Here is a 12,124-nt window from a genome sequence, read left to right as displayed (position 1 = left end):
GTAGCCTCTGATTCCCATTTCAGCGATCTAAAGGATGGGAGAAAGAAACCGCAGAGAGGCGGCTGAACAGGAAGAAGGCCTCCCTCCCTGAGGTTGTCAGAAGAATGAACAACCAATTCCGCAATTTCAGATTTCAGGATTTTAGATGTGGGCCGGTCAGGAGAGCCGGCCTAATCACGCCCCAGAGGATACCTGCAGAAGTGACATGATACCAGTAGAGAGATTCAGTGTGTTTTTTGTGCAGCTGTAAAGGGACAAGAATAAAAACAGGAGCTGAGGATTCCCTGGCTGGTGTGGCTCAGTTGGAGCATTGTCTGGTAAACCTGAAAGGTTGCAGGTTCGATTCTCAGTCAGGGCACATGCCTGCATTGCAGGTTTGTTCCTGGTCGACACAGGAGAGACAACCAATCCTCTCAATGTTTCTCTCCCTCTCTCTCCCTCCCTCTCCCTCTCTCTAAGATCAATAAGCATGTCCTTAGGTGAGCATTAAAACAAAACGAAACAAAATTGGAGCTCAGGAGAGTCACCAACAGGGGGTAAATATCTTACTCACATCAAAAAAGTAAAATGGAATGTTCCTGGGAGTCTCCAGAATCTCTGAAGGCAGCCCCTGCGAGGGACTAGTGTTACACATAGGTCAGCACCGTCCTGCAGCAGTGTCAGTCTATCAAGGGCGCTCCTGCTCTGCGACCAGCCACCCAGGGGTTAGAGCCACCTGAGTGAGAGGGAGGGGGAGGCTTTAAGCTGAGGGAAGAGAAAGAAGTATCCACCCCCATTCTAGTAGGGAGAGGGGCCATCTGTAACTTTTTTTAAAGTTAGAAGCTTTGGCTCCTCCCCAGATTGGATATTTTAACTTGTGAACTGAGGCTGTGTTTAAGAACCTAAAATAGAGTTTTTGATAATTTGTTTGTTTTTTATTAACCTGATGAATTTGTCAGGGCTCTCCAGAGAGACAGAACCAATAGGGTATGTATGTATGTACAGTCATGTGTCACTTAACGACAGGGCCACATTCTGAGAAATACGTCATTAGAAGATGTCGTCAATGTGCGAACAGCACAGAGGGCACTTACACAGACCTAGATGGCATAGCCTGCTGCGCACGTAGGCCAGAGAGTGCAGCCTGTTGCTCCCGCACAGCACGCTACTGTACGGATACTGTCCAGCGGTGTCAAACTCGTTGTCACCGGGGGCCACGTCAGCCTCGCGTTGCCTTCAAAGGGCCGAATGTAACTTTAGGACTGTATAAATGTAACTACTCCTTAAGAGTTAAGCAAGAGCTCAGCGCTGCCACCGGGTAGAAACAAGGTTCCGGGCCGGATAAAACAAGGTAGAGGGCCGGATTCAGCCTGGGGATCTTGCGTTTGCCACCTGTGCTATAGATATTTATAACACAATGGTAAGTATTGTGTATGCAAACATACCTAACACAGAAAAGGCACAGTAGAATATGGTATAAAAGATAAAGTGAATATGTGCATATGCACTGTAGCTGCAGAGGCAGGGCTAGGGAGGGAAGTGCCAGTTGGAGAGGGCGTAGAGGTCAGGAGGAGGGAGGGCGACATGGAGGGAAGGACAGTGAGTTTGCACTCAGGAGTGTGTGTAGGTGTGCAGGTGTAAGGGTGGGCGCACAATAGACGGATGGCATGCTTTATTTAAAAACCACCCAGAACTAGCAGTAAATTCAACAGTGTAGTGAGGTACAGCTTTTTCTTTCAACATTGCAAACAAATCTTTTGCTTATAATCCATTATAATCTTTTAAAATATATTTAATTGATTATGCTATTACAGTTGTCCAATTTTTCCCCCTTTATTCCCCTCAGCTCTGCAACTCCCCCCCCCCAGCATTCCCCCACCTTAGTTCATGTCCATGGTTCATACATATAAGTTCTTTGGCTTCTCCATTTCCCATACTACTCTTAACCTCCCCCTGTCTATTTTGTACCTACCGTTTATGCTTCTTATTCCCTGTATCTTTTCCCTCATTCTCCCCTTGCCCCCTCCTCGCTGATAAACCCCCATGTGATCTCCATTTCTGTGCTTCTGTTTTTGTTCTAGTTGTTTCCTTAGTTTTTGTTTTTGCTTTTTTAAGGTTCAGTTGTTGATAGTTGTGAGTTTGTTGTCATTTTACTGTTCATAGTTTTTATCTTTTTTTTCCTTAGAAAGTCCCTTTAACATTTCATAGAATAAGGGCTTGGTGATGATGAACTCCTTTAACTTGACCTTACCTGGGGAGCACTTTATCTACCCTCCCATTCTAAATGATAACTTTTCTGGATAGAGTAATCTTGGATGCAGGTCCTTGCCTTTCATGACTTGGAATACTTCTTTCCAGCCCCTTCTTGCCTGTAAGGTTTCTTTTGAGAAATCAGCTGATGGTCTTACAGGAACTCCTTTGTAGGTAGCTGTCTCCTTTTCTCTTGCTGCTTTTAAGGTTCTCTCCTTCTCTTTAATCCTGACTAATGTCATTATGATGTGCCTTAGTGTGTGCTTCCTTGGGTCCAACTTCTTTGGGACTCTCTGAGCTTCCTGGACTTCCTGGAAATCTATTTCCTTTGCCAGATTGGGGAAGTTCTCCTTCATTATTTGTTCAAATAAGTTTTCAATTTCTTGCTCTTCCTCTTCTCCTTCTGGCACCCGTATGATTCCGATGTTGGAATGTTTAAAGATGTCCTGGAGGTTCCTAAGCCTCTCATTTTTTTTTGAATTCTTGTTTCTTCATTCTGTTCTGGTTGAATGTTTACTTCTTCCTTCTGCTTCAAACCATTGATTTGAGTCCAGGTTTCCTTCCCTTCACTGTTGGTTTCCTGTACATTTCTCTTCATTTCACTTTGCATAGCCTTCACTTTTTCCTCCATTTTGTGACCATATTCAACCAATTCTGTGAGCTTCCTGATTACCAGTGTTTCGAACTCTGCATCTAATAAGTTGGCTATCTCTTCATTGCTTAGTTGTATTTTTGGAGCTTTGATCTGTTCTTTCATTAGGGCCATCTTTTTTTTTTTTTTTTTTTTTTTTTTGTCTGGGCACACCTGTTATGTAGTAAGAGGCAGAGCCTTAGGTATTCACCAGGGCGGGGCAACCCACATGGCTGCATTGTGGTGCTGTATGTGGACGAGGGGTCTGAGTGGAGGAAGTGGCTTTCAGTTACTTCCCATGCTACCCACAAGCAATTGGGCCCTTCTGGTACTTATTTCCGGGTGGGTGGATTTGTGTATGCTCTAGGACCCTGTGGGTTTCTCCAACGAACTCCTCCTGTGAGGCTGGGAGTTTCTCCTACCACCGCAACTCACTTAGATTTTTACAGGCAGAGGTTTTGAGGCTTTATTTCCCTGCACCGGAATGCTGGGTTGTGTGGTCTGTCTAGCTTTCCAGTTGTTCATCCCAGTTTATCCGCATACAAATGTGGGACCACCTGGTCTGCCAGCCACCGCCTTGCCCACTCCAGTCACCCAGCTGCTGCCCTGCCGAGCATCCTCTACACTCAGGCTGCTCATCTCCATTTCTCCCACCAGTCTGAATGAATGTTTCTTCTTTAACTCCTTGGTTGTTGGACATCCATATAGCTTGATTTTTCTGGCAGTTCTGGTTATTTTTTGTTTTTAAATTTGTTGTCCTTCTTTTGGTTGTGTGAGGAAGCAAAGTGTATCTACCTATGCCTCCATCTTGGCCGGAAGTCCCTATAATCCATTATAATCTTATGAGACTACTGTTGTATATGCAGTCCATCATCGACCAAAATATTATGTGGCATATAACTGTATATATGTATATATGTAATATGTGTGTGTGTATGTGTGTATATATACACATATATATCTATACACACACACATATATGAGAGAGAGGTATTTCTCATGAGCAATTGGCTCATGCAATCATGGAAGCTGGCAAGTCTAAAATCTGTAAGCGAGGCTGGCAAGCTGGAGATACAGATGAACTGAAGTTCCAGTTTCTGTCCAAAGGCCATCTGCAGCAGAACCAGGAAGAGCTGATGTTGCAGGTGAAGTCCAAAAGCCACCTGCTGCAGAATTTCCTCTTGCTCAGGAGAGGCTGAACTTTTTGTGCTATTTAGCCTTCAGCTGATTGGGTGAGGCTCAATCACATTATGAAGGCACTCTGCTTTAATCAAAGTCCACCAATTTAAATGTTACTCTCACCCAAAAACACTCTAACAGAAAGACCCAGAGTAGTGTTTGACCAAACATCTGGATACCCCGTGGCCCAGCCAAACTGATACGTGAAATGAGAATGTATGTATGTATGTGTGTATGAAATCAGAATCAAGTTTTCACCCAGGGCCAGAGGTAGAGCTTCCTCTGCTGCATTTTAAAAAGATATTGGGAGACAAAATAAGTTTTTGTGATTGTACTTGTCAAATAAACTCAAAAGAGTCTGGAGGCTTTGGCTAGAAATAAATGAAAGATTTACTCAAGGGACTTAGGGTTTGCAAACTACAAACACTAGGTGATACCCAGAATGTTCTTAAGAAGAAAGGAGGCTTTCCAGTAGTGACGACCTCCCTACAACATGTCTCTGGCCAAAGATCTTTATCCCTCTCCAGGGGAGGAGAGGAAACACAAGAAGCACCTGGCGCCGAGCCCTAGTTCCTACTTCATGGACGTGGAACGCCCAGGGTGCTGTCATTCTGGTGGAATACCCAGAATCGGCACCACCTTCAGCCATGCACCAACCACAGTTTGGTGTGTTGGCTGCCCTGCTGTCCTCTGTCAGCCCACAGGAGGAAAAGCAAGGCTTCCAGAGGGAGGCTCCTTCAGAAGGAAGCAGCACTAGAAGCACCTGAATCAAGATGAGAGGGGAACCATCCCAATAAACACATTTCAGATTAAAAAAAAAAAGAAGAAAGGAAAGAAAAGAAAGGAAAGCTGAAGGTTCTTACAGTATAAAAAAAGTACATTCTTGAGAAGGATCAGTCCTGCATTCTTAGCCTCTGGGAGGTCCGAGATGGTAATCCTCCAGATGACCAGTGGACTGGATAGCGGATGTCAGGTGGTCTGGGTATGCGAGCATTCTTTCCCTAGTCCTTTGGGGGCAATCAGAGAGTTATCTGGAGGTCTGATGTATACCCAGGCATTGATGCAGGGCTAGAGAGTCCAAAAGTTCCCCAGAATAGTTTAAACAAGAACAGAATCATTTCCTCATTCCTCAACTTACTTGGTTTTAGAAATTCAGCAGCTTGACTTTAGTGACTCCATTTAATTTCTTCACTCTATTCTTCATACCAGAGGTGTATATTGCTCAATGTACAGCTGTTACTTGTGTTTTTGTTAGGAAATGGAGAGGGAGAGCTGTTCCTAACAGGAGCCCATTTCTTTGGTGGCACTAGAGTTACCCTTTGGGCAAAGATTGCTCTTTTATTAGGAAAAGCATTTCACAGGGCCTTCTGTTAGTGATGATAAAGTGAAAACCCTCTTCTGGAAGGAAGAAACCTTGGCCCCAGAGGCACCATACGTTAATTGCTGTGTTCTGAGGGAGCAGTGAAAAGGCATCTTTGAAGAGACTGCAGGCTGTTTCTTGGCTTGCTTGCTCTGGCTGTGGCATGGTGTAGGAAATAAGGATTCCCAGATGCTGGGGGGAGAACAAGGGATTCCACGTCATGGCTTCCTACTAAAGGGAGAGGCAAAGGCTGAAGAGAGAAGCAGCCAGGAGGGGCCCCCCGGGGCAGGGGCATGGCCAGTGCAGAGATAGCAGCTGACTGGGTTTCACTTTTCCTTTCACTCCCTCAGACTTTCAGCAAAATCAGGTGAGAACTTCAGTCTGGACTCAGGTTACTTGAAGGAATTCGGGGAGAAGATGTGAGAAGGTCTGAGAACCTCCGGCAGGGCAGCCCAGAGCAGCAAGCAGGTCAGAGGCAACTGGCGAATGGGGTGGGTGGACAAGCACTTCTTCTATTAATAATCACTCTGGGACAGCAGGTGTCCACTGCATGTGCGCAACTTTAGCTGTCGGGGGGTTGGGGTGCTGTCGGGGCCACTTCAGAGGGGTGGCGCCTGGTGTCCAGTAGCACTGAAAGGCGCCAGACTTTGGAAAAGTGGCATAGCACGGAGGTTAAGTTTGTTCTCTGGAGCCACACTGCCTGGTTTGAGTCCTGACTCTGTTTCCCATAGCTACAGGCATGTTAATCAATCTTTGTGACCTCAATTTGCTCATCTGTGAAAGTGAGACTCTTTGAGAATTAAATGAGTTGATATTAGAAAATGTTGAGAGTAGAGCCTGGAATGTAAACGTTTGGTAAGTAAATCAGTGGTACCAAGTTAGGATAGGTTTGGGAAGCATGGCCAGTGAGTTTGAGAGGGTGGATGGGAGAAAATTCCTAGTTCCCGTATGAAGTGTTTGCAGGAGTTCCAACCCTGTCAGGGGTCCTGGCTTTGCTCCTACCTGCTAAGAGAAGAGGGCGCAAAATAAATCAAAGTCTGTTTAGATTTTTCTCAGTCTTTTCTTCCCTTTGCTGGCGTTATCAGGCCAAGCAGAGGTCATTTCATTTTTGTTTTTTCTCTAATCTGCTTCCAGCCCAGGGGCAGGAGTATAGAGGCCTAAAAATACCCTGAGCTGCCAGGTTAGATCACTTCAACCTCGGGCCAGCGGGCTGCCTGTCCCGTTGCTCAGCACTCTGTCCGTGGGCTGTATTCACTAGCAGCTCGTGGGCACCCCATCTCCCCTTTGAGACTGAGAGTGGAATTAGGAAGGATAGAGCCTAAGATATGGGGCTCAGGGCAGATATAAGACAGGGTGAGGCCCAGCCGATGGCCTCGGAATGCAGGGATGGACAGTCTGTTTGAGGTCACCTTGCCCAGCGTTCCCCTTTGTACAGATGGGAACACTAAATTCAGAAAGTGGAGGCTTAGTGGTTTTCTGAGCTGAAACGCCTGCCCCTCTTCCTCCTTCCCAACCCTATTCAAAGTTCTTATCTTGAAGAAAAGCTTCCAACAATCAGAGGAGAAAATGCCCTGGACTGGGAGTCCAAAGTCCTGGCTCTAGTCAGGACCTAAGAGGAGTAGGGGCCAGTCACTCCCCTCTGGGCCTCAGTTCCTTCATCTGTACAATCGAGGGATGCAGCCTGAGGGGTTCCGTACAGATGTGAAGGAGAGTGGCCAGAAAGCTCCGGGCGGACTGAGTGCCCCTGAGAACCAGCCCCCCTTCACCTAAAGCTCATCTGCTTTCATCCATTTTCTGTTCTAGGTTTTGTCTGAGAGAGAGTTCTGTTACTAAAATAGGAAGAGCGCTTTCAAGGGTGTGAAGGTTCCTTCTGGCCCCCATGATCTATGATGCGCTTCAGCTGCTGTTACATCCTGAGTTACACTATATGGTCGACTGCCCTAACGGCTTGCTGTTCCCCCAGCACGTCTCACACCCAGGCTTTCGCACAGGAGCCTTGCGCTTCTCCACTTTCTCCACCTGCTCACCTAGCAAACGTCTGCTCGTCCTTTAAGCCGCAGCTCAGATACCATCTCCTTCTGAAAGCCTTCCAGACCTTCCCTCAGACCTGCTTAAAGGCCTCCGTAGGGCTGCCACACTTTCCAAACTACCTCCTAAACGGCATGTAGCCCCTCTGTAACTGCCTTTATACTGTCTATCGTGGGAGAATATTCTAATTTAAATCCCAAGTCTGCCACTTCCCAGGTGCGTGACCCTGGCAAGTGACTCAACTCCCTGTGCTTCGTTTCCGCATCTCTGAAATAGTATCAGCAAACGCAGAACGGTTGCTCTGTGCCAGTCCCTGTCTTATGTGTTCGCTCATTTAATCCACACAACATTTCCGCGAGATTGGTACAGAAACCCTTTATTTTATTTTATTTTTTAAAAAATGAGAAAACTGAGGCACAGAGAAATGAAATGGCTTGCCCAAAGTCACGTAGTTTATAAGTGGCAAGGCCAATATTCAAACCACACAGTCCAAACGCAGAGAGATCCTCCTGCCTGTCTGAGGCCACTTACCTCAGACGGCGCAGTGAAGGCGATATGAGTAAGATGCGTGTAAAGTTGCTTGGTGCGTACGGGGTGGGGCAAAAATAGGTTTACAGTTGTTTATATGGAAAATTATATGATGGTTAATATATATAATACAGGAATAAACTCTGTGTTTCACATACTCGCAATTGTAAACCTACTTTTGACCCACACATAGTAAGTACTCAATAAATGCTCACTACCTGTTTCCCAGTGTCCCCTTCTTTGCCAGTCAGTGCTTGAGGATTTAAATCTAGATATTTAAAATAGAAACAAAGCATATTTTTATGTTTTTTTTCTTATTGTGCTGTACCATTTACTATGAGGTCTGTCCAGAAAAAGTCCAGCTATTAATATAATGAGAACGGTTTGTGCAACATCGATGTAACCTGGCAGCCAAGGAGAGAGGACTGGAATGCGCATGTGTGAACAATGACGACCTCACTGTACGAGTCAGTGGGGGAAGCAGATGCTGTTGAGTGAACATGTGTACTGTGTGGACATCACAGTCAAAATGAGTGAGTAGACCAACTAATCTGCATCAGATTTTGCATTAGCATTGAACATTCCTCCACAGACACTATTCACATGATTCGGAAGGCTGCAGCTATGGGCCAGTGGTGATTGTCAGCTTCATCACGACAATGAGCCCACTCATGCATCATGTCTTGTGCAGAGTTTTTTGGCAAAACATCAAATCACCCAGATGACTCAGCCCCTTTACAGCCCAGATTTGTCATCCTGTGACTTCTGGCTTTTCCCAAAACTGAAAGCACCTTTGAAAGGGAAGAGACTTCAGACCATGGATGAGATTCAGGAAAATACAATGGGGCAGCTCATGGTGATTGGGAGAACTGTATGAGTCCCCAAGGTGCCTCCTTTGAAGGGGACAGAGGTGTCATTGTCCTATGTAAGAAGTTTCTTGTATCTTGTCCCTTCTTCAATAAATGTCTATTTTTCATAGTATATGGCTGGATACTTTCTGGACAGACCTCGTATATCACAGGATCATTGCATATCAGAGCTGGATAGGACACATGAAATAATTATAATAATCATAATAATGAGGACTTAAGATGAATATTTATGTGTCATTGTGCTAATGCAGTTTTAAAATAGATTTTATTTTTTAAAAGCAGTTTTGGGTTTCACAGAACAGCTAAGCGAATGTTACAGAAATTTCCCATATACCTTCTACCCCTACCCCCACCCCAAACCAACCCCACTATCAACATTCTCCACCAGAGTTGTGCATTTGTTATAACTGATAAGCCTACATCCACACATCATTATCACCCAAAGTCCATAGTTCACATTAAGGTTCACTGCTGGAGTTGTACAGTCTATGGGTTTTGACAAAGGTATAATAACATGGACCCACCATTATAGTACAGTGTATTTTCATTGCCCTAAAATCCTCTGTGCTCTGCAGGTTCATCCCTTCCTGTCCTGAACTCCCAGCCACCGCTGACCTTTTCCTGTCTCCACGGTTTTGCTTTTTCAGGAAGTCATATATAATAGTGGAAATCATACAATTATATAGCCTTTTCAGATTGGCTTCTTTCACATAATAATGGGCATGTAAAGTTCCTCTATATCTTTTCATGGCTTGATAGCTCATTTCTTTTTAGCCTTGAAAAATATTCCATTGTCTAGGTGTACCACAGTTTGTCTATTCATATTCACCCCCCAAAAGGATACACACAACCTGGATGGGGTTGCATTACCTGAACTTAATCATGAGGAAAGATCAGACAAATGTACCTTTTAAAAAAATTATATTTTATTAATTATGCTATTACAGTTGTCCCAATTTTTCCCCCTTTCCACCCCTCTACCCAGCTATCCTTCCCCCTAACACACATTCCCTCAGGCAATACCCACACCATTGTTCACATCCATGGGTCATGTGTATAAGTTATTTGGCTCCTCCATTTCCTGTACTGTACTTTACATCCCCATGGCTATTCCGTAACTACCTATTTGTACTTCTTAATCCCCTCACCTCTTCACCCATTCTCCCCCACTCCTGTCCCATCTGGCAACTATCAAAAAGTACTCCTTATCTATGATTCTGTCCCTGTTCTTGTTTGCTAATTTGTTTTTCAGATTCAATTGTAGATAGATATGTATTTATTGCCATTTTATTGTTCATAGTTATGATCTTCTTGTTTTTCATAAACAGGTTCCTTTAACATTTTATATACTAATGCTTTGGTGATGATGAACTTTAATTTTTTCTTGTCTGGGAAGCTCTTTATCTGCCCATTGATTCAAAATGATGTCTTTGCTGGGTACAGCAATCTTGGCTGTATAGGTCCCTGCTTTTCATGACTTTGAATATTTCTTGTCAATCCCTTCTAGACTGCAATATTTCTTTTGAGAAATCAACTGACAGTTTTATGAGAACTCCCCTGTAGATAACTAACTTCTTTTCTCTTGCTGCTTTTAAGATTATCTCTGTACCTTTAACCTTTGGCATTTTGATTATGATGTGTCTTGGAGTAGGCCTCTTTGCATCCATCTTGTTTGGGATTCTCTGTGCTTCCTGGACTTGCATGTCTATTTCCTTCACAAAATTGGGGAAGTTTTCTTTGATAATTTTTTCAAACAGATTTCCAATTTCTTGCTATTTCTCTTCTCCTTCTGGTACCTCTATTGTGCGAATGTTGGAATGCTTGAAGTTGTCCTAGAGGCTGCTTACACTAACCTCATTTTTTTGGATTCTTTTTCTTCTTGTTGTTCTTTTTTTAAGTATCTTTTATTGATTATGCTATTATAGTTGTCCCATTTTTCTCCCCTTTACCCCCTCGCCCTGCAACCCCCTCCCACCAGTATTTCTCTACCTTAGTTCATGTCCATGGGTTGTACATATAAGTTCTTTGGCTTCTCCATTTTTATACTATTCTTAATATCCTCCTGTCTATTTTGTACCTACCATGTATGCTTCTTATTCCCTCTACCTTTTCCCCCATTCTCTCCTCTCTCCCTCCCCACTTATAACCCTCCATGTGATATCCATTTCCATGATTCTGTTCCTATTCTAGTTGTTTGCTTAGTTTATTTTTGGTTTTGTTCTTTTTAAGTTCAGTTGTTGATAGTTGTGAGTTTGGTGTCATTTTACTTTTCATAGTTTTGATCTTTTTCTTAGATAAGTCCCTTTCATATTTCACTTAATAAAGTCTTGGTGATGATGAACTCCTTTAACTTGACCTTATCTGGGAAGCATTTTATCTACCCTTCTGTTCTAAATGATAGCTTTGCTGGATAGAGTAATCTTGGATGTAGGTCCTTGCCTTTCATGACTTGGAATACTTCTTTCCAGCCCCTTCTTGCCTGCAAGGTTTCTTTTGAGAAATCAGCAGATAGTCTAATGGGCACTCCTTTGTAAGTAACTCTCCCTTTTTCTCTTGCTGCTTTTAAGATTCTCTCCTTCTCTTTAATCTTGGGTAATGTAATTATGATGTGTCTTGGTGTGTTCCTCCTTTGGTCCAATTTCTTTGGGACTCTCTGAGCTTCCTGGACTTTCTGGAAGACTATTTCCTTTGCCAGATTGGGGAATTTCTCCTTCATTATTTGTTCAAATAAGTTTTCAATTTCTTGTTCTTCTTCTCCTTCTGGCACCCCTATGATTCAAATGTTGGAACATTTAAAATTGTCCCAGAGGTTCCTAAGCCCCTCCTCATTTTTTTGAATTCTTGTTTCTTCATTCTATTCTGGTTGAATGTTTACTTCTTCCTTCTGCTTCAAACCATTGATTTGAGTCCAGGTTTCCTTCCCTCCACTGTTGATTTCCTGTACATTTCTCTTCATTTCACTTTGCGTAGCCTTCATTTTTTCCTCCATTTTGCAACTATGTTCAACCATTTCTGTGAGCTTCCTGATTACCAGTGTTTTGAACTCTGCATCTGATAGGTTGGCTCTCTCTTCATAGCTTAGTTCTTTTTCTGGAGCTTTGATCTGTTCTTACATGTGGGCCATATTTTTTTGTCTCAGCACACCTGTTAGAACTAAAGGGAGGAGCCTTAGGTATTCACCAGGGCGGGGCAACCCACATGGCTGCATTGTGGCACTGTATGTGGGGGAGGGGTCTGAGAGGGAACAACGCTGCTTACTCAGTTCTCAGTGGTCACTTCCCCCGCTACCCACAAGCA

General features: G+C 43.9%; 2 protein-coding genes across 6 annotated transcripts in view; both read left to right on the top strand.

The window, feature by feature from the left end:
- The first annotated feature begins 4,532 nt into the window (after window positions 1–4,532).
- Window positions 4,533–4,796, top strand: LOC128781527 (small ribosomal subunit protein eS27-like). The gene has a single exon (XM_053930161.1). The coding sequence runs from the start codon at window positions 4,533–4,535 to the stop codon at window positions 4,794–4,796; it is 264 nt and encodes an 87-aa protein (XP_053786136.1).
- A 971-nt stretch (window positions 4,797–5,767) lies between these two features.
- Window positions 5,768–12,124, top strand: part of TMCC1 (transmembrane and coiled-coil domain family 1) — a 221,486-nt gene continuing 215,129 nt past the window's right edge. For 2 of the 5 annotated variants that reach the window (XM_045192095.2, XM_045192096.2), the window contains exon 1: window positions 5,778–5,867. The gene's annotated coding sequence lies outside the window, so the exon portion shown is untranslated. Of the gene's footprint in view, window positions 5,868–12,124 lie in introns of all 5 variants that reach the window. The other 3 variants (XM_045192098.2, XM_045192097.2, XM_045192099.2) reach the window with 3 other exon arrangements.

The sequence above is a fragment of the Desmodus rotundus genome, chromosome 8 (genome assembly GCF_022682495.2).
Source record: "Desmodus rotundus isolate HL8 chromosome 8, HLdesRot8A.1, whole genome shotgun sequence".
In the NCBI taxonomy this organism is placed as follows: Eukaryota; Metazoa; Chordata; class Mammalia; order Chiroptera; family Phyllostomidae; genus Desmodus; species Desmodus rotundus.
Note: the sequence above shows the minus strand (reverse complement) of the source record. Positions and strands in the feature narration are given on the sequence as shown.